This window comes from Leptonychotes weddellii, chromosome 7 (assembly GCF_054177405.1).
Source record: "Leptonychotes weddellii isolate Sample4059 chromosome 7, ASM5417740v2, whole genome shotgun sequence".
Lineage (NCBI taxonomy): Eukaryota > Metazoa > Chordata > Mammalia > Carnivora > Phocidae > Leptonychotes > Leptonychotes weddellii.
The window spans coordinates 69,147,487-69,169,378 of NC_138375.1; the positions used below are offsets into that span (position 1 = coordinate 69,147,487).

At 34.5% G+C, this 21,892-nt stretch overlaps 1 protein-coding gene across 1 annotated transcript in view; it reads left to right on the forward strand.

Moving 5' to 3' along the window:
* Window positions 1-9,019, forward strand: part of SLCO4C1 (solute carrier organic anion transporter family member 4C1) — a 60,238-nt gene extending 51,219 nt beyond the window's left edge. Inside the window, exons 12-13 of the mRNA XM_006727796.3 lie at window positions 266-403; window positions 8,718-9,019. Of these exons, the coding sequence (XP_006727859.1) occupies window positions 266-403; window positions 8,718-8,878 (299 nt within the window). The 3' untranslated portion in view covers window positions 8,879-9,019. The remainder of the gene's footprint in view (window positions 1-265; window positions 404-8,717) is intronic.
* The last annotated feature ends 12,873 nt before the right edge of the window (window positions 9,020-21,892 follow it).

Below are 21,892 nucleotides of genomic sequence, written 5' to 3' on the forward strand. Positions count from 1 at the left end.
GTGTTAACCCAATATATGCCAGATTTATTATTAAAATAACTTTATGAGTTGATTAGAAATATATAATTATTTAATTATTTTAGAATGTTTTATCTATATTTCTTTCTATCACTTTTACTTGCACATGACCTGATTGATCTGTATATGGACAGATTAGTTCCTAGTCTTATTTACATAAAATATATTTATAACCATGTATATAAAAACCTGTTAACTATAGACTGTAATCTTTACTGATTGTGTATTTCACATATAATTCTTCTAGGCACAATACCTGGACCAATTATATTTGGTGTCACAATAGACAGCACATGTATTCTGTGGGATATTAATGAATGTGGAGCTAAAGGAGCTTGCTGGATTTATAATAACATCAAGATGGCCCATATGCTAGTAGCCATAAGTAAGTGGTGATTTCTTCATAACTTTAGATTAAATTTATGATGTCAAGAGAAAAAGATCTTGCTGTTACTTACTTAAGTTTTGTAATGTTCAGTCCGTGCTGTTGGGCTATCCTGTAGTTCTGAAGCAGAGATCACTGTTACTTACTTAAGTTTTGTAATGTTCAGTCCGTGCTGTTGGGCTGTCCTGTAGTTCTGAAGCAGAGATCATTTATCACAGCAAGTTATGAAAGACTTTAATGAGTTGTAAGCCTCAGTCTAAAATAGAAGAGAATAACATTTTAGCTTTCATAAAATCACATACACTTTTTTTAAACAACTTCTCTCAAAATTTTTTTTGAATGTCTAACAAAAAGCTAAAGGACAATTCTGAGAAACTCTCTGGAATGATTGTCATCTAGGTACCTGGGCTTTGGAAAGCACTTAGAGCTGAGGTAGGAAGTATCCTTTGGCTCTAAAGCATGTTGTAAGAAATGTTTTTATAGTTTAAAAGGTTAGCTATGATGTTTAACCCTTTTTGGTTTTGGTAGTCTGTCTTAGATAGTCTTGGTTAAACAATAAATAACAATGAAGATTGAGGAAATAGACCAATATATCTATTTTGTAAGAGTTAATATTTAAAAATTTAAAAACAACCTAAAATTATATATTTAAATTAAAAATGGAGGTAGAGGTTTCAAGATGGTGGCACAGGAGGACCCTAAACACATCTCCTCCCATAAACACAACAAATTTATAGCTACATGTAGAATAATTTCTGAAGAAAAGGATCTTAGCACTGAACACAGCACCCCATAACAAGGGACAAAAGAGATACATGGAGTAGGGTAGAAAAGGCAGAGACATGGCCTTGTCCATGATCTTACCCCAGACATGATAGCTCCACAATTGGGAAGGATTCCATAAACAAAGAGCACTTCTTCAACGAGCGAAGGGGTTGAGTCCCACAACAGGCATTCTGACTCAGAGGACTGGCACTGGAAAGACAAGATCTCCAAACATCTGGTTTTGAAAATTGATAGGGATTAAGACCAAGAGAAACACAGAATTATAGGGAACAGAGATTCCACTCTTAAAGGGTTCATGTGCAAACCCACTCATCCTGAGATCCAGCACAAAAGCAACAGAATGAAAGGCACCCAGACCATAAGCACAGAAGACCCACTTAGTAATTTTAAAGTGGCTGCTAGAGAGGCAGGAGCCTGCAGGGTTTTATCCAGGGACAAAAGCCCTGGTGGGCACCATTTTTGTAGTCTTATCCTAACTTGCTGGTGACAGAATCAGGGTGTGCCATTTTCCATGCCCTTCCTCCAGCCTGCTAGCACCAGAGGGCATGCTCTGCCCATCCTGCCCTGTAACCAGGCTGGACACATACTCTGCACCCCACCCACCCTGTGCAGAGATCTAGCCACAGTTAGGATGGGCAAGCTTCCTGAGCTCCATCCTTCCCATTTAGCAGCCAAGATGTAAACGTGTGGTCAGGTTCCCTGAGCTCCACCCTCCTAATGTAGCAGACAAGCTGCAGCTGGATCAGGTGAACATTCCAACCCTGCCCTATTTACAGAGCTACCAAGCCAAAACTGGGCTGGGTGAGTACCCTGAGTGTCACCTATCCCATACAGCAGGTGCATCCCTATTATAGACAGCTAGGACATGCAGTTCACATGAGGGATGTCCATAGAGGGCCTGAGTCTGTAACCAAGGAAGACTGTGTTTTTCGGCCACATGAAGCAGCTCTTATACAAGCCCACTACCTCAAGACTGAAAGAAGTAGCTATTGTACCTAATGCATATAGATAAACACAGAGAGACAGGCAAAATGAGAAGACAGATTCCAAACCAAAGAACAAAGCAAATCCCAGAAAAAAAGACCTTAAAGAAATGGAGATAAGCAGTCTACCTGATTAAGAGTTCAAGGCAATGGCCATAAAGATGCTCACCAATTTTGAGAAAAGAATGGATGAACACAGTGAGAACTTTAACAAAGAGGTAGAAAATATAAGAAAGTACCAAACGTTAAGTTATAACTGAACTAAAATATACTCTAGGGGTTTCAGTAGCAGAATGGATGAATTAGAGGCATGAATCAGTGAGCTGTAAGACAGCAATGGAAAACACTCAGAGCAGCAAAATGAAAATAGAATTAAAAGACGAGATACCTTGAGGGACCTCTGGGACAGCATCAAGTGGAATAACATTTCCATTCTAGGGCCCTCAGAAGGAGAAGAGGAAGTAAAGGGCTAGAAAAATTAGTTGAAGAAATAATGGCTGAAAACTTCCCTAATCTAGAGAAGGAAACAGACATGCAGGTCCAGAGTTCCAAATAAGATGAACCCAAAGGTAAATACACCAAGACCAATTATAATTAAAATATGATAAAGGTAAAGATAGAGAATCTTAAAAGCCTCAAGAGAAAAAAAATTACATATAAGGGAAACCCAATAAGGTTATCAGCAGATTTTTCAGCAGAAATTGCAAAGGGCAGAAAGAAGTGGAATAACATTCAAAACACTGAAAGGAAAAAAACTGCCACCAAGAATACTCTCCCCAACAAGGTTATCATTCAGAATTGAAGGAGAGTTGAAGAGTTTTCCAAGTAAGCAAAAGCTAAGGAAGTTCATTACCACTAAACTGGCCTTACAAGAAATGCTAAAGGGACTTTTCTAAGCTAAAAAGGAAAGGCATTAATTAATAAAACATGAAAATAAAAATCTCAGAAGTAAAGGTAAATAAATAATAGAGGTAGTAGATAAGCCTCTTATAGTGGAAGTGTTAAGGGTGAAAGACAAAATTAGTAAAGTTAATTTAAAATACAATAATTAAGGGAACATAAAATAAAAAGATATGTGTCATCAAACATCTAAAACATGGAGGGTGTGAGTAAAAGTATCAAGATTTGAAATACGTTCAAAATTAAGTTACCATCAACTTAAAAGAGACTGTTATATATATATGTTATATGTGAACTTCACGGTAATCACACACATAAAAAAATTATGGTAAATACAGAAAGGAAAAGAAAAAGGAATCTAAACTTAACACTAAAGAAAATAAACCACAGGGGAAGAGGGAAAGAGAATAAAAAAGGATCAGAGAGAAACTACAAAAACAGCCAGAAAACAGTTAACAAAATGGCAATAAGTACATACCTATCAATAATTCCTTTCAATGTAAGTGAATTAAATTCTATAATCAAAAGACATAGAGGGGCTGGATAAAAAAACAAGACCCTTGTATATGCTACCTATAAGAGACTCACTTAAAATCTAAAAATGCTTACAGGCTAAAAGTGAAGGGATAGAAAAAGACATTCCATGAGAATGAAAATGAAAAGAAAGCTGGAACAGTAATACTTATCTCAGACAAAATAGACTTTAAAACAAAGACAGTAACAAAAGACAAAAAAGGGCATTACATAATGGGATCAAAAAAAACAGCATTGTAAACCCATCATAGCAGCACCTAAATATATAAAGCAAATATTAACGGTAGTAAAGGGAGAAATAGTAATATAATAATAGTAGGGGACTTTAATACCTCGCTTAGATCAATGGATAGATCATCCAGATAGAAAATCAATAAGGTAACTTGGCCTTAAATAGATCAGATGGACTTAACAGGTATATACAGATATGTATTCCATCCCAAAACAGCACAATACACATTCTTTTTAAATGCACATGGGACATTCTCCAGAATAGATGACATGCAAGGTCACAAAACAAATCTTAATAAATTTGAGAAGATTGAAATTATATCAGGCATCTTTTCTGACAAAAAAAATATGAAACTAGAAATCAGTTACAAGAAGAAAAGTGGAAAATTCACAAATATGTGAAGATTTAAAAACATGCTACTTAACAACCAATGGATCAAAGAAGAAATCCAAAAGAGAAATTAAAAAAATACCTTGAGATAAATAAAAATGGAAACACGATCTTCCAAAATTTTTGGAATGCTGCAAAAACAGTTGTAAAAGGGAAGTTCGTAGTTATACAGATACAGGCCTACCTTGAGAAACAGTCAAAATCTCATGGGGCACCTGGGTGGCTCAGTTGTTAAGCATTTGCCTTCGGGTCAGGTCATGGTCCCAGGGTCCTGGGATTGAGCCCCACATCAGGCTCCCTGCTCAGCGGGAAGCCTGCTTCTCCCTCTCCGCCTGCTTGTGTTCCCTCTCTTGCTGTGTCTCTCTCTGTCAAATAAATAAAATCTTAAAAAAAAAAAAATCAAAATCTCAAACAATCTACCTTTATATTTAAGGGAACTAGAAAAAGAGAAAACAAAGCTCAAAGTTCTTAGAAGGAAGAAAATAATAAAGAGCAGGACAAAAATAAGTGGAATAGAGACTAAAAAAGCAATAGAAATGATCGGTGAAACTGAGAGCTGGTTCTTTGAAAAGATCAGCAAAATCAACAGGCCTTTAACTAGATTCATCAAGAAAAAAGAGAGCCCAACAAAATCAGAAATGATAGAAGAGAAATTACATGGACACCACAGAAATACAAAGGATCATAAGAGGATATTATGAACAATTATACACCAGCAAATTAGACAACCTAGAAGTAATGGATAAATTCCTAGAAACCTATAATCTTCAAGACTGAGTCTTGAATAAATAGAAAATCTGAATAGAAAATAGACCAATTGCTAGTAATGAGATTAAATCAGTAATCAAAAAACTCCCAGCAAAGGTCCAGGTCCAGACGACTTCATAGGTGAATTTTACCAAAAATTTAAAGAGTTAGTACTTATCCTTCTCAAATTATTGAAAAAAATTGAAGAGGAAAGAACACTTCCAAACTCATTTTATGAGCCCAGCATTATCCTTATATTAAAACCAGACAAAGACACTACAAAAAAGAAAATTACAAGTCAATATCCCTAATGAACATAGATACAAAAGTCCTCGACAAAATATCAAACTTAATTCAGCAATATATTAAAAGGATCATACACCCTGACTAAGTGGGATTCATTCCAGGAATGCAATGTTTGTTCAACACCCACAAACCAATCAGCGTGACACATGACTTTAACAAAATGAAGGATAAAAAAATATATGACCATCTCAAAAATAGAAGGAAAACATCCGATAAAATTCAACGTCCATTTATGATAAAAGCTCTAACCAAAGTAGGTATAGAGGGAATATACCTCAACATAATAAAGGCCATATATGACAAAGCCACAGCTAACATAATACTCAACAATAAAAATCTAAAACTTTTCTTCTAAGATCAGGAACATAGTACGGATGTTCATTCTCACCACTTTTATTCAACATAGTATTGGAACTCCACCAAAAAACTATTGGAACTAAAACAAATTTGGAAATTGCAGGATACAAAATTAATATACAGAAATCTTTTGCATTTCTCTGTACTAACAGCAAACTATGAGAAAGGGAAATTAAGAATCCTTTTACAGTTGCACCAAAGAGAGCCCAGAACTAAACCCACATTTATATGCTCGATTAATCTACAATAAAGGAGGCAAGAACATTCAATCGAGAAAAGACAGTCTCTTCAATAAATGGTGCTGTGAAAAGTGGACAGCTACATGCAAAAGAATGAAATTGGACCACTTTCTTACACCATACACAACAGTAAACTCAAAATGTGTTAAAGACTTAAATGCAAGACCAGAAACCATAAAACTCCTAGAAGAAAACATAGACAGTAAGCTCTTTGACAGCAGCCTTAATAATATTTTTTTGGATCTGTCTCTTCAGACCAGGGAAACAAAAGCAAAAATAGACAAAGGGACTACGTCAAACTAAAAAGCTTTTTTGTACAGTGAAGGAAACCATCAACAAATGGAAAGGAAAACTACTGCATGGAAGAAGATACTTGGAAATGAGATGGCCAATAAGGAGTCAGTATCCAAACTATATAAAGAACTTATACAACTCAATAACAACAACAACAAAAGCAAACAACCTGATTAAAAGACAGACAGAGGATCTCATAGACATTTTTTCAAAAGAAGACATCCAGATGGCCAGCAGACAAATGAAAAGATGCTTACCATCACTCATCATCAGGGAAATGCAAATCAAAACCATAATGAGATACCACCTCACACCCCTCAGAATGGCTATTATCAAAAAGAAGAAATAACAATTATTGGTGAGGATTTGGAGAAAAGGAAACTCTCATGCACTATTGGTCAGAATACAGACTGGTGCAGCCACTATGGAAAACAGTATGGTGTTTCCTCAAAAAATTAAAACTAGGACTACCGTATGATCTAGTAATTCTACCTCTGGGTATTTCTGGGTATTTATCTGAAGAAAACAAAAACACTAATTGAAAAGGATGTATGTACCCCTGTGTTTATTGCAGCATTATTTAAAATAAGATATGAAAGTAACCCAAGGGTCAATTGGTAGGTGAATGGATAAAGAAAATGTGGCTTATATATCCAGTGCAATAAAAAGAATGAAATCTTACTATTTGTGACAGCATAAATGGACCTAGATGGTATTATGCCAAATGACATAGGTCAGATAAAGGCAAATTATATATGATTTCACTTACAAATAGAATCTAAAAAAGCCAGAAAAATGAAACAAAACAAAACAAACAGACGGATACAGAGAACAAACTGGTGGTTGACAGAGGGGAGTAAGTGAGCAGACAGGCAAAATAGATGAAGGAGAGCAAAAGGTACAAATTTCCAGTTATAAAATAGGTCACAGGGATGTAATTTACAGCATAAGATATATAGTCAATAATATCATAAGGGCGCCTGGGTGGCTTGGTTGGTTAAGCATCCGACTCTTGAATTGGCTCAGGTAGTGATCTCAGCGTCGTGAGATTGAGCCCTGAGTTGGGCTCTGTGCTGATCCTGAAGCCTGCTTAAGATTCTTTCTCTCCCTCTCCCTCAGCCCCTGATCTTTCTAAAAAAAAAAAGTAAATTAAAAAAATAGTATTGTAATAACTTTGTATGGAGACAGATGGTAACGACCTATTGTGATCATTTCATAATGTTTAAAAATATCAAATTACTCTTGTACATCTGAAACTAATATAAGTTGTACATCAATTATAATTCAATAAAAAGAAATCCTAGATGAACACACACACACATATATGTATGTATTATTACATAATGTGTGATTTTCATTGTGTGTATTTTGGCACATGTATCAAGAGAGCTTATTAATCTTAATGCATTTAAACCCAGAGAATGATGTCTTAATTTGTAATGACAAAATAATAAAATACCCACTGAAGAAATAAATACATAAATCCAAAAATGTAATAGGAGCGTAAATATTGGCTAGAATAGGCAAAATTAATCTTTTCACAGCTTTTACTTGTTGAACCTTTTTTATTCACTGTGTTTTTATGTTTAAAAGATTATTTAATTGGTTATGCATGTACTTTTTGACCAGAAGATACAAATAATGAATTGTTCCCCTTTCTACTCTGTGGTGAATGTGAGAATTTTTTTCCCCAAACCATATATACCTTTAAATTTTCTAAAAACATTAATCGTGGTAGTACCTACCTAATTAGTCTTCCTGTAAATCTATAAATGCTTAGTTCAATTAGAATTCATGTTTTTCAAACACACATTTTGAGTAAAATACTAATGGCTAACACAAATTATGTACTGAAGAAACTATATTGTGAGGCCATTTAGTTTATTCAACTGTCACTTAAATGCTTATACTCTGGCCAGAAATAGTTTCTCTTTATATAGCCAAGCTCAAAATCAGAGTCCTTTGAAAACAAAGCTTGTGCAGTGAATCTCATTGTTCACATTTTTAGTTGATACTTAAATTTGGTTGAGTATTCAATATGGTATATTTTGTGGGGTTCTCCTAAGAAACGCAAAGCCTTTTTGTTTTTAGAATTATTTTCCATCATGGACATGAAAATTCTACAACTTATTATTTAGGTTCAAGGATATTGTAAGCCATTTTATTTTGTCATTGACTTCATTTCTTGCAATTTTTTATACATATGATGTGGTGTTAATAAAGCTAGAAGTATAACATAGATTTATTTAATTGTATATAATACTTTATAAGAATGTACAATCATAATGAAGAAAAGAATAGTTATTGTACAGGTTTAATGTTTAGAAAGAAAATTAAGGTCTAGTTCATTGAATTGTATAGAAATATTTTGCTGAAGAATATCACCTTTCTCTCTAAAATTTTAAAAATTTAAAACATGGAACTATAATGCATATACTCCTCCTCTTTAAAGTAGGTTTCTATTTGTGAGGAATTTCTCAGTGAGAATTCATTTTTCTAATACTTAAAGGCCCAAATGCATGATTAATTTTTGTTTTTATATTTAGGTGTTACTTGTAAAACTATCACCGTTTTCTTCAATGGGTGTGCAGTCTTTTTGTATAAGCCGCCACCATTAGGCACAGATGTATCATTTGAAAATCAGAAAACAGTTGTGAGTACTGTTTCAGTAGAATGTGATCTCAGCAATACAGGAAATGAAGGGTGAAATAGAAAAAGGAGACTGTTTTACAGCTGGAAAATTGGCCGTCATTGGTAAGAGTGCACATTGCCATTGCAGCAGTATCTACCCAATATGGACAATCACATTTTAAAAGTTGGTATTTTATAATTAAATGTGTTTTCTGTACATCTATGGACTTGTTTATTTTTGTTTTAATGTAAGAAACAGACCTGTGCCTTCAGAGCCCACCCGAAGCCTCAGAACGCACACACACACACACAGACACACACAGACACTTCCCATTGTCCAGGTGTGAAATAACAAGATAATAAACTAAATTAGAAAAAATAGCCAATTATTAGTTAAAAGTTTACATTTTAAAGACAAAGTGACATTTCTGTTCTTCTTGCAACTTGTTTTATTTTAATTATCATTGCCAGTAGTTTGGGCTTATTTAGGAGAATTTGTGGTATAAAAATGTAAACTAATTAAATTTATGTGATGATTTTTAAGAACTATTACTATTACATATTCATGAATTTAAAACTAGCTATTTTGTTTTTAAATTTATATACACTAGTCTGTCCTTTATCATAAAAGGTTACTGAACTATTAAAATATAGATTGATTATTTTCTTTGTGTCCCAGTATATAGTGAATTCAGAAATAGCATTACATATACATATATTCTCAAGAATTCCCGGAGGTAATTTGCTAATCTTGCCTATTTTTAACAGTTTAATGATTCCAAGACAGTATTCAGTTATATGTCCTCCAGGAAAAAGTACCAGATTCAGTAAAGAAAAGTGCCAATTATATATGAAAAGATTTTTTTAATGGCTTAGGTGCATTTTATTGGTTTTCTTTGAAAAGATTTCTTCAGGAACTGTTACAGATCAGTGTTTACATAAGTCAGTAATTTAATTTTTCTCATTTTAAAAACTCGTTACTTAGTATATTAGTTATAGCACCTAAAATAGTGCTTTGCTCATACTAGGTATGTATTAGGGTTGCTTGACTTTAACTGATCCATTTATTTGAAAGATAAAGTATTTCACATATCTGATAACATTATAACACTCCATGTCTTCAGTTCAGATTTAAGCCAACTTTGTCTACTGAGAATGTGGAGGAAATAGATCAGTGAACAACAACAAATACTTCTACCTGGTCAAGAATTTTACTGATTAAGAAAAGTGTTGAAGTTCATACTTAATTTAAAGAGAAGAAAAAAATCACCCTATCTATACAAATAGTTTGAACAAGTCGCTTAATAATTGGCATTTCCAATGGTTTTTAGTTATGAAGGGTTTCGTCTTATTCAGTGTACTCAATTTTATAAGATGATGCATTTTTATAAACTTTTTAATGAAAATGGGTAAAGTGAAAATAATTTTGACCCTTGAAAGAAGTCACACTCTTACACATATTTACAAAGAATACCTCCTTTCATAAAAGGGCAGTGTAGACACTACTATAATTTATAAACATTATTTATACTTTTGAATCAACTAGGTTATATGTGTTGTTGGTATGCTACTTTAAGAACAAAATTTTTCATAGTATATTTTTTCACAATTTATATGATTAATTTTATATTAAGCTTGAATCTATAAATCGACCTGTGGTGATTTTTGTACATAATTGGATATATGTCTTAAAACTTACTTTTAACATTTAGATTTCCTTATTTGTAGCACATAAAAATCTAAAACTCTTATATATGAAAGAACTATAAATTGATTTCGCTATGTAAATTGGAGAAAAATATAAGTAGAATTTTAGCTCTGTTTTCTTTTAGTATTTTCTTTAAACAATTATGTAAAATGCATATATGTATCTTTTTAAAAATGAGAATATTTGTACCAGATTGTTAATTAAGTGTTTAACCTTATTAAATGGCACAGATTTTGAAATGGGGTTTGTATCTGTTTATGAATACACACACATTTGGTGATTGGAAAAGGGAAAATCAGTGTACTTTTGAACTTGGTGAATGTAATTTAATTCAGTAATTTCTGGTATCTCAACAGATGTATTAATTCAGTATAAACCACATTCACTATGAAATATATACTAAAATTGTTCCATACAATAGTTTTCATGTATGACAGAGGGGGATATATAGGATTTATGGGAGTAGGATACAGTTGCAAATGGTTGGTTGTCAAATATCTGATACTGCAAGAGTAATGTGTTTTTGGAAAGGTTATATTTAAGTCATCTTGGGTTATCAAAACACTCAGTACAAAATTTTTAAAGAAATCAGGTTGGACATTAATTTTAGAGGTAATGTCCTTTTCCCCACTACAACACATTTCAGGCTTTTTCAGCCTTTTTTTGTACCCAAAGCAGTAAACATTAACTTACATATTATATATGAGTGATCAAAAATAAATAAAAGACAATCTTTTTTAAAAACTGCGTGGGTAAATTGGATTAAAACATTCTAGTGTTTTTTAGTAAAATTAACAGCTTATAAAAATCATCCTCAATTGACATTTTAATTTTTTTCTTTTTAGATTTAGTTTGACTTTCTTTTTTAAACTCTATTTTGTAATAATTTTAGACTTATAAAAACTTGTAAAAATAGTACACACAATTCTCCTGTAAGCTTTACCCAGCTTCCCAAATGTTAATTATCAAGTATCCATAGAAAAGTTATCTAAATCAGCAAATTAGCATTAAAATATAGTTAATACCACATTTGCAAAAGGGCATGGCAGAACTATTTTCTGTGATGTCTGTATATCTTTTTTTAATTGTTGAATTGTACAAATTAAAATAGTGCATTTTACTATATATAACTTAGGCCCCAGTATAGTTGATTTGCAAAAAGAATTTATATAAGAAACAGTGTTTATTTTTATTTATTTATTTTTATTATTAACATATAATGTATTATTGGTTTCAGAGGTACAGGTCAGTGATTCATCAGTCTTACACAACACACAGCGCTCACCACAACACATAACCCTTTCATCACCCAGCCACCCCATCCCTACCACCCTGCTCCACTCCAGCAAGCCTCAATTTATTTCCTAAGATTAAGAGTCTCTTATGGTTTGTCTCCCTCTCTGGTTTTGTCTTGTTTCATTTTTTCCTCTCTTCCTCTATGATCCTCTGCCTTGTTTCTTAAATTCCATGTATCAGTGAGATCATATGATAATTGTCTTTCTCTGATTGACTTATTTTGCTTAGCATAATACCCTCTAGTTTCATCCACGTCATTGCAAATGGCAAGATTTCATTTTTTGATGGTTGTATAATATTCCATTGTGTGTGTGTGTGTGTGTGTGTGTGTATATATATATATATATATACATATATATATATATATATATATATATATACCACCTCTTCTTTATCCATTCATCTGTCAATGGGCATCTCAGCTCTTTCCATAGTTTAGCTATTGTGGACATTGCTGCTATAAACATTGGGGGCAGGTGCCCCTTTGGATCACTACATTTGTATCTTTTGGGTCAATACCCAGTAGTGCAATTGCTGGGTCGTAGGGTAGCTCTGTTTTCAACTTTTTGAGGCACCTCCATACTGTTTTCCAGAGTGGCTACACCAGCTTGCATTCCCACCAACAGGGTAAGAGGGCTCCCCTTTCTCCGCATCCTCGCCAACATCTGTCGTTTCCTGACTTGTTCATTTTAGCCATTCTGACTGGTGTGAGGTAGTATCTCATTGAGGTTTTGATTTGTATTTCCCTGATGCCAAGCGATGTTGAGCACTTTTTCATGTGTCTGTTGGCCATTTGTATGTCTTCTTTGGAAAAATGTCTTTTTATGTCTTCTGCCCATTTCTTGATTGGATTATTTGTTCTTTGGGTGTTGAGTTTGATAAGTTCTTTATAGGTTTTGGATACTAGCCCTTTATCTGATATGTCATTTGCAAGTATCTTCTCCCATTCTGCCGGTTGTCTTTTGGTTTTGTTGACTTTCCTTTGCTGTGCAAAAGCTTTTTATCTTGAAGTTGCTGCAGCTGTGGTCGAAGAGGTTGCTGTCTGTGTTCTCCTCTAGGATTTTGATGGATTCCTGTCTCACATGTAGGTCTTTCATCCCTTTGAGTCCATTTTTGTGTATGGTGTAAGGAAATGGTCCAGTTTCATTTTTCTGCATGTGGCTGTCCAATATTCCCAATACAATTTGTTGAAGAGACTGTCTTTTTTTCCATTGGATATTCATTTCTGCTTTATCGAAGATTAGTTGACCATAGAGTTGAGGGTCCATTTCTGGGCTCTCTATTCTGTTCCATTGATCTATGTGTCTGTTTTTGTGCCAGTACCATACTGTCTTGATGATGACAGCTTTGTAATAGAGCTTGAAGTCTGGAATTGTGATGCCACCAGCTTTGGTTTTCTTGTTCAACATTCCTTTGGCTATTGGGGGTCTTTTCTGGTACCATACAAATTTAGGATTATTTGTTCCAGCTCTGTGAAAAAAGTTGATGGTATTTTGATAGGGATTGCATTGAATGTGTAGATTGCTCTAGGTATCATAGACATTTTAACAATATTTATTCTTGCAATCCATGATTGGAAGAAACAGCAATAGTTGGGTCTTTCCAAGTCTAATGAGAATTCCCTAAGAGGATCTTGCTAGTGTTGAGGATGTTTCTAAGAAAGTGTGCTGGTGTCTCCTTCCTAATTGGATGTTTTCTTAGTTCAGTCGCATCAGAATGGAGCATGTACCCCAAAATGGTGAGGGAAGAAAGGAACAAAGAATTAAATTCTTCACTTAAGACTAGGGACCAAATTCCCAGAGAGGAAGCCTCGGAGGAATAGCTTCAATTATAACATCTGAAAATGAGAATTTCCCATTCCATGAAACGTGACATTCTAGAGCAGTGTTGATGGGACTCTGTCCATAACAGCTGCCTGCTGTGAGGTCCTACTAGAAGGTTCTACTAGACGGAACTAAAGTCGGTAAGGAGCATCAAACTTTCTGGGAATTGATCCGTTCAGAAGTCAGTATGAACCCACAATTGCACCCCATAATTAAGCCGGCTTTTAGAGTCCTGCCATAATGGATGGCATGGAAGTCAGTATCAGTCAAGAAAAAATTATATAGGTCATGGTAGTACAGGGGTTTTGCCTCTCTTCCCCTACTCCTTCACTCCATGTGCAGAAGAATACAGAAGATGGAAAGGGTTTAGGGATTTTTCCTCTCTCCCCTTAGTAGGACACTTTTCTACAAGTCAGTTCTTATATGGGGGCATGAGAGAAATGAGACCCTTGTAACACCTAAAAATGGCCACAGAGCTATGGAATTTATCTAAGAATGTTGTCAAAGGGGTAGAGTTAGTAGTTCCTACAGAATATATTTGAAGGTAACAATAGGATAAGAATAAGACACTTAACAGTTTTTTTTTTTTTACAAGTTCCACGTCTTTTGAGTTACTTTATTATTTTTGTATCTTTTTACTTTTCAGAGGAAATAAACATTATGATTTTATTATATTTCTTCCTCTCTAATCCATGAAACTATTCCTTAATTTTTTGAAATCCATTAACCAGACTTTGGGTTGAGTGGTCAGCAATGACTAAAATGGAAGTTGCCTGTGAAGCTCTAAAAATGAACAATGTTCAAGCCCCATCCAGGACCAATAAATATGCTTTGTTAAAAACTAACACATTGAAGAAGGTGGGGTGAAGGGCATGAATCACATTTTGTTGTCAGTGATTTAATTACATTTCCTGATTTCCAATTTTTATCTCTAAGGGAAATTTTGGCTTGAAAGTAAAGGTGAGACGAGTAATGGGGTAATTTTGAGGGTTGAGATACTACTGGGGCTTCTTCTAGAAGCATGTCTCTGGGATGGGACAAAGTTGAGTTGGGAGAGAAAAAGGTGCAGAAAGTAATCGAGAAAAATTGACTTGTTTTTAAATTTTTCTTAAGGCTCTCGATTTCAGAAATAAAACATCAGAGAACACCACTAGATTTCCTTCTTTTCCCGCATTATTGAGTTACTTCAGTAATGATGTGGACATAATACCTACTACAGGATTATTTCATGGAGAGATCCAAGGTTAGTTGGGTTGAATGCATGGCATCATGTGGTACTGTAATGTGAGAAATTCTGATAAGGAAAATAGAGCAGAATTGACATAGCTTTGTGGAGATTCTAAAGACACAGATATAAAGACATCCTGTTACAAGCTCCTCAGCTATGTTCTTGAGATCTTCCAAAGAATGTGGAAATAGCTGACCCATCTGGCTTCTCAGTGACAGAATACCCTAACTTGTCTCTCTGCTAATTGTCAGCAAGGCAGAAGCTTGCCCAAGGAAAGGAAAAAATAAATCACTGTATCAACTATGCCCTTTTTTCTCCTTCTCTCTCTTTTCTTTGTCTTATATTCATGCTGTTTTTGCATTGGTTGATTAAATCAATCTATTATTGGCTTTCCTTTATATATGAGTAAATGGTGTAATGATATTATCATATGTCTTTGACAGACAATTTAAAAGTCTGAAAATTATAAGCAGCAAAACCAGTTAGGAAATACTGCCTGAAAAACAGTTCAAAATAACAAAAAAGCAAAGACCAGGTAATTCTAGTGAAAATATTGCTTATTGCTAATCTGTTGGGTATGAGGAAATGTACAAGATGTATTACATGTTTATGCTCATTACAATCCTATCAATTGTTTCTTATGTGAGACAACTAAAGCCCAGGGAGATAAATTTTCAAGGCCAAAAGGCTAGTAAGTGTCAGAACTAGAACTTGAATCTGGGTGTCTGTGGCTCCAAAACTCATGCTTATTTTTTTTTTCCACTGGAATTTGCTGAAATTAACTACATAGATATATTTTTTAAACCCAAAACACAACTTTTATTTATGGGGATTATCCAATATCTTTCAATTCTAAAAATTACATTTTCTGAAGTTATAGCTAGTAAGTAAGCAAATTTGAGACAGTTGGCAAAAATGTGCTCTTCTCTGTTAAATAAAAAAAAAAAAAGTGGTACATACAATTAAATCCTTTCCTGTACCTCTGAAACAAATAATACATTATATGTTAAAAAAAAAAAAAAAGGGATAGTAGGAAGGGGAAAATGAAGGGGGGAAATTGGAGGGGGAGATGAACCATGAGAGACTATGGACTCTGAGAAACAAACTGAGGGTTCTAGAGGGGAGGGGGTGGGGGGATGGGTTAGCATGGTGATGGGTTTTAAAGAGGGCCCATACTGAATGGAGCACTGGGTGTTATATGCAAACAATGAATCATGGAACACTACATCAAAAACTAATGATGTAATGTATGGTGAATAACATAATTAAAAAAAATCCTTTCCTAGTCTTTCCAGGATTACAATTTATATTTTTACCAGCAGGTGGCGGTATTGTCTTTACTGCCACAGTAAAAGTGTTGCTTTAGGAGCCTTTTTCTTTTTTTGTTGGAGGAGGATTTCTGGCTCTTCCGTAAAAATTTCATTTGCATTTTTTTCATTATCGTTGTTCATATCCTTTTTGCAATTTTTCCAGAATTATTTTCTCATTGCAGATCACTGGAAAGATTTCCTGTAGAAGAAAAACTGATAACTAATGAGAATCATTTGGTGGATTCAGCTTTTGCTACTTTGACTTTTTTCATTTAGAAATAGATGATGCATATTTCTGATTTCATGGGTTTTCTCTCTAGATATTGACCAAGAGTGAATTTCTGATATTAATCTATATTTTATTTTTAAATAGCAAGCAGCCATTTAAATTACCTTCCATAAGAAGATTTGATCCTTTAAAAACTTAGAAAAGAAATGCCAAAAAAAAAAAAAAAACTCAAAATTTTGACCGGGTTTGTCTTTCTATTATTAAGCATGAATATTTTACATATTAAAATTATTAACATTGTTCACTATTATACTGGATTTTCCTCCTATCAGTCTCTCTAAACCTCCTCAAAATAGAATTTTTAAAAATGAATCTGAAAACATAAGTAATATGTTCGTATACTTATATGCTTCTATTAAAAGGGACTTCAACTGTATTTATAATTCCCAAACCCTTTTGGTTAGCCAAGAAATATGTTATGTAGTTTTCTTACAAAACTGCCTCTCTTAGAGTTTTCTTTTTAAGCCAATTGGGGCTTTAATATGCAGTGTTGTGACTAGAGTTACTCTCCTCAAAAACTTAGCATCTAATTGGCAAAGTAAGGCACAAGTATATGAAACGTTAACAAGTAAAGCAATTCAAGATTTAAACAAAAAGTCAAAACATTCAGCCTCCAGAAACATTTATTGATCCTTAATGTCAGGCTGTTTTGAGCTCCAAAAATTGGGGAACAAAGAGGGGAGAAAGAGATAGAGAGATAGAGACAGAGAGGTACTCTGTCTATATTTTTCAGGTGCTCATGGGCTTTTGTAAATAGAACTGTATTTAATCAATTCTATTAAAATACAGTTTGGTTTTATCCCCAGGCTTTTTTTTTTTTTTTTTTTTTGTAGAGGAGTTAAGTGTCAAGCACAGCACTGATAATTAGTAGAGAAATATAGTCCCTCCCCTCCTGTCCCCTTCTCAAGCCATTGCTTGATTTACGGTCAGTAAATCTACAAAGAAATATAATATGGAGGGTTCAGATTTTTCCAGAACACACAATGGAAGTGACTCAACATCTCTATCTGGGATTTTAATGCAGGAGGGTGACAGCTGTGTTAGTGGTTTAGAAAGTGATGAATTTACGTGATGTTACAAAGCAATGCCTGATCACAAATGACTTGCACAGCTCTATGCTCAAACTGGTTTAGTTAGAGCTATCTCTATAATGGAACAGACATTTAGAAGCCCTGATTATGCATCTAAGCTCATTTTCCACAGGTAATACTGCTTTTTTTCTTTACAGAGAAGAGAGAGAGTATTAAATAGGACTATTCTCAGGTCCTATTCACATCTCTTTATATCCTGCTTACAAATTAACATGTATCTGTCTTTCATCTCAACTCAGTGGAAAAGACACTTTCATTTTTCAAGGTAAACTACCAACCTGGTTTCTTCATCCATTCTGGATCCCCCTGATCTTCTTTCTCAGGACCTCGCTCAATCAATTTCCCTCTCTTCTGTAGAATATATTAATCTCTGCTCTCTTTCATCCTTTGCACATCTAAAGAGTTCAAGGTTCTCCCTTCTGTAGAAAATTCTTTCTCTCCCCTCATGCCTTCAAAATGCCCAACATCAGCACTGATCTGCCTCCATATTCAGGTTTATAGTGGACATCTTTCTGGGGCTAAATCACAGGTGTCAAAACTCAGTTTGTCAGTAATTGAACTCACCACTTACCCTGCTGCCCTACCCCTCCCCCACCTCCTTTCTTCCTACTCTTGTTTTCTCCGTTTTGATGAATGGCTGTACCCAGCTGACTCCCAGCCTCCCCTGCCCTTGTGTTCTAAACCCATCAGCTATCCTATTCCAAACCCATAAGCAATCCTCAAGTTGACAATTGACTATAAACCAGCAACAAATACTACATAAAATGGTTATAATTTCAAAGAAAAGATTTAACATATAAACAGTTTTAAATTTCTTCAATAAATATGTATTGGGTTGTATTATGTGAGAGCAGAATAAACATAATGCCATGTCTAGATCTAGACGACATTTTTATTTCTCCATTACCTTTGTGTATATTGTCAAGAAACAATTGAGCTGAGGAAAAATCAAGAAGGATAAAATATTTAAATTTTATTTCCTGGCTTAATTTTTATTTTCAAACATTATTTCTTTCATGAGTCTATGATAATTTAATAATCTAAAATAAATAACTTGCTGATATAAACTGGAAATGGAAATGCTTATTTTCTTGAATTCTTCTTTTCCAGTTTCACACCACCAGCTCACTGACCAGAGCGAGCGCTGGGGAAAACCTATGAGATAAATTTGATGGTTTTGAATATTTTTTTTTAAGATTTTATTTATTTATTTGACAGAGAGACACAGCGAGGAAGGGAACACAAGTAGGGGGAGTGGGAGAGGGAGAAGCAGTCTTCCCACTGAGCAGGGAGCCCGATGCAGGGCTCGATCCCAGGACCCTGGGATCATGACCTGAGCCGAAGGCAGACGCTTAACGACTGAGCCACCCAGGCGCCCCTTGAATATTTTTAAAAATAATTTTATTAAGCATTAGTGTGGCAAAGTAAAAATCGCACTGGGCGACATTAAACAGGAAAGGAAGACTTTATTCTGGTTGAGAGACCAGAACTCAGTTTGAACTCAGCTCTGCAGAAAAAAAGGCAGTATGGTTTTTAAAAGATGGGGTGAGAGAAAGATAATAGGCCATCTGTGTTTGCCAACTGGCTTTCACCAAAGGAAAAGTAAACTTTCTCTCTCTCTCTTTTTTAAATTGAAGTATAGTTGACTTACAATGTCAGACTAGTTTCTTATTTTCAACATAGTGATTGGAAAATTCTATTAAGTTATGCTCACTGGGATAAGTGGTAGTCATCACCTGTCACCATGTAATGTTATTACAGTATTGACTATATTCTTCATGCTCTACTTCTCATCCCTATGATTTATTTATTTTATAACTGTAAGTTTGTACCTCTTAATTCCCTTCACTCATTTTGCCATACCCTTCCGCCCCCGCCCCCCAACCACCAGTTTTTTCTCTGTATTTATGCTTCTGTTTCTGGGTTTTTGTTTTTGTTCATTTGTTTTCTTTTTTAGATTCCACATGTAAGTGAAATCATATCTTCGTGACAGGAAGAAGTTTTACAACTCAGATCAAGGAGCCCACTGAAGTTAGACTTCTATCCTTCCACAAAAATGGGGGTGGGGGAGATGGGGATCGGGGTCCTATCTTTCTTGATAACTACATTTCAAAGGGATGGCTCCCATGTCTTGAGATATTCCTAGGTTGTAAAATAGGCAAGTTTTTAAAAATACTTACATTTCAAAGGGGCCAAGAGAAAATTTAGTGACCAGTATTTTTTTTTTTTCAGGTTCTATTTTTCTTTATTATGTTATGTTAATCACCATACATTACATCATTAGTTTTTGATGTAGTGCTCCATGATTCATTGTTTGCGTATAACACCCAGTGCTCCATTCAGTACGTGCCCTCTTTAATACCCATCGCCAGGCTAACCCATCCCCCCACCCCCTCCCTTCTAGAACCCTCAGTTTGTTTCTCAGAGTCCATAGTCTCTCATGGTTCATCTCCCCCACCGATTTCCCCCCCTTCAGTATTCTAATGTTCTCAGAAAAGTAAGAGCTGGGGCCTAGAGTCAGGAAGATTTACTAATGTTTAGTTAAGCTGAGGAAAAATGTTAAGGCTGTCGTGGTCAAGGGGATGTAAATTCTTTGATTTCATTTCAGTTTGCCCTGGAGTCTCTCTGAGCACATTTTTATATAGCATATCCTTGTGGTTGCTTGGTATTTGATTTTGGATTTAGAGACTCTGTAATAAAGTAGCCCTTCTTAAATTTGGTCTGACTTAACCTATTATTTTTTTAATTAAACAGTATGTCTGTCAATGATTTGTGTTCTTACTTAAAAGAGTATAACAGAACAATTAGTAGTTGTTAGAAACTGTGAAAAAGTAAGCCACAGTGTCCTCAACAGACATTGATCCTATTTTGACTCTTTTAAATTCTGATATAAGAAGAATACTCATAAAAGGCTGCTGTGAACAGAGCAGGCAGAGATAACAGAGGCTCACACAGTAAAGCTAATTACCTACAGTAAATGGTTTGAATGTGGGCCAATAAGAGATTGGGGAATAAGCATATTAAAGCCACTATAATAGAAGACATGAAATGAGACAAAAGAAATGAGGGATGGAAATGTAATGCATGGAAGGAAAGTCATACAGGAGATTAAGAAAATTACATTGCTATTGTGTTTCATTCCAGTTAAAGTGAATGACCTTCATTGGCAATGGTTCATGAATCCAATATTTATAAGAGAACACAGATGCGTACAATGGCATACAGGTTAACTTCTTTTTGCCTTTTTCTTCTTTTCTCTTTAATGCCTAGATAATGAGCTATACTGCAAATACACAATCTATACACATGAAACCTTAAAGAATAGAGATGCAATAGGCTATGCTTATCTAGTTGAAGACAAGACTTTTCCAATGTCATATCTTCTTCTCCAGTCACACACCTGCTGGACTTACACATTAATAATTATTTAACTGATGAAGGATGTATTGTTAGCCTTTTCCCAGTTTTCAGTGAATTGCTAGGCCCAGAAAGTCTGGCCCTTTGTTGAGTGGATGCTTCCATTTTGGTGGAAAGCAATTTTTTCTTTAATTCATTCTCATGCTCATATAACTGAAAAATATGCTTATTCACATTATAATAATAATTCCTATTATTCCTATGACAAGACATCACTGGATTCTGGGGATAGGGAGAAGAAACAAAACCTAAATTTGGTGCCATCTCAGATCTGTCCTAGATAAAAAGTTTGTCTTAGAATCAGTCTCATTTTTAATGAGTATGCACTTAACCTTCAGTGAGTGAGAGGGAGCAAATACCTTTCTATCATTAAAGTTATGAAAATATGAGGTACAGCCTGAGGTGAGTTTACTGCATTCCTATATTCCTATATTGCACAGTAGTTTTGCAGAAATTAAGTATTGGTCCAGGGGTTCCCATACTTTCTTAGTTCACAATGAACTTAGTGTCTCAGTAATTTTTTCTTGGCACATCTAGATCCAAAGATGTGGTTAACAATGTTTGTTAACTAAATATGTCCAAGAATTTAATAAGTATTTATTTCTTAAAAGTTTAATAGTTATTTGAAAGAAATGACACATTGTTGAAAGAAAACATATTTTTATTTCATTGTTAATCACAGTTATTAATGTGTACACCTTTTGAACACTGCACAACTTCTCAAATATTTGAATCAGATTGGACACTATCTTCCCTTTTTCCTATCCCACATTGATTTTCATAGGTACTTACTTTTCATCATAGTGATTGCTGAAAACATACTTTTGCAAATATATGACATCATCTCAAGGAATATAGTGCAATCAAATGTTAAGATTTTGATATCCTCAAGTTAGCAGTTTGTATGGACTACAATGGATATTGAGTA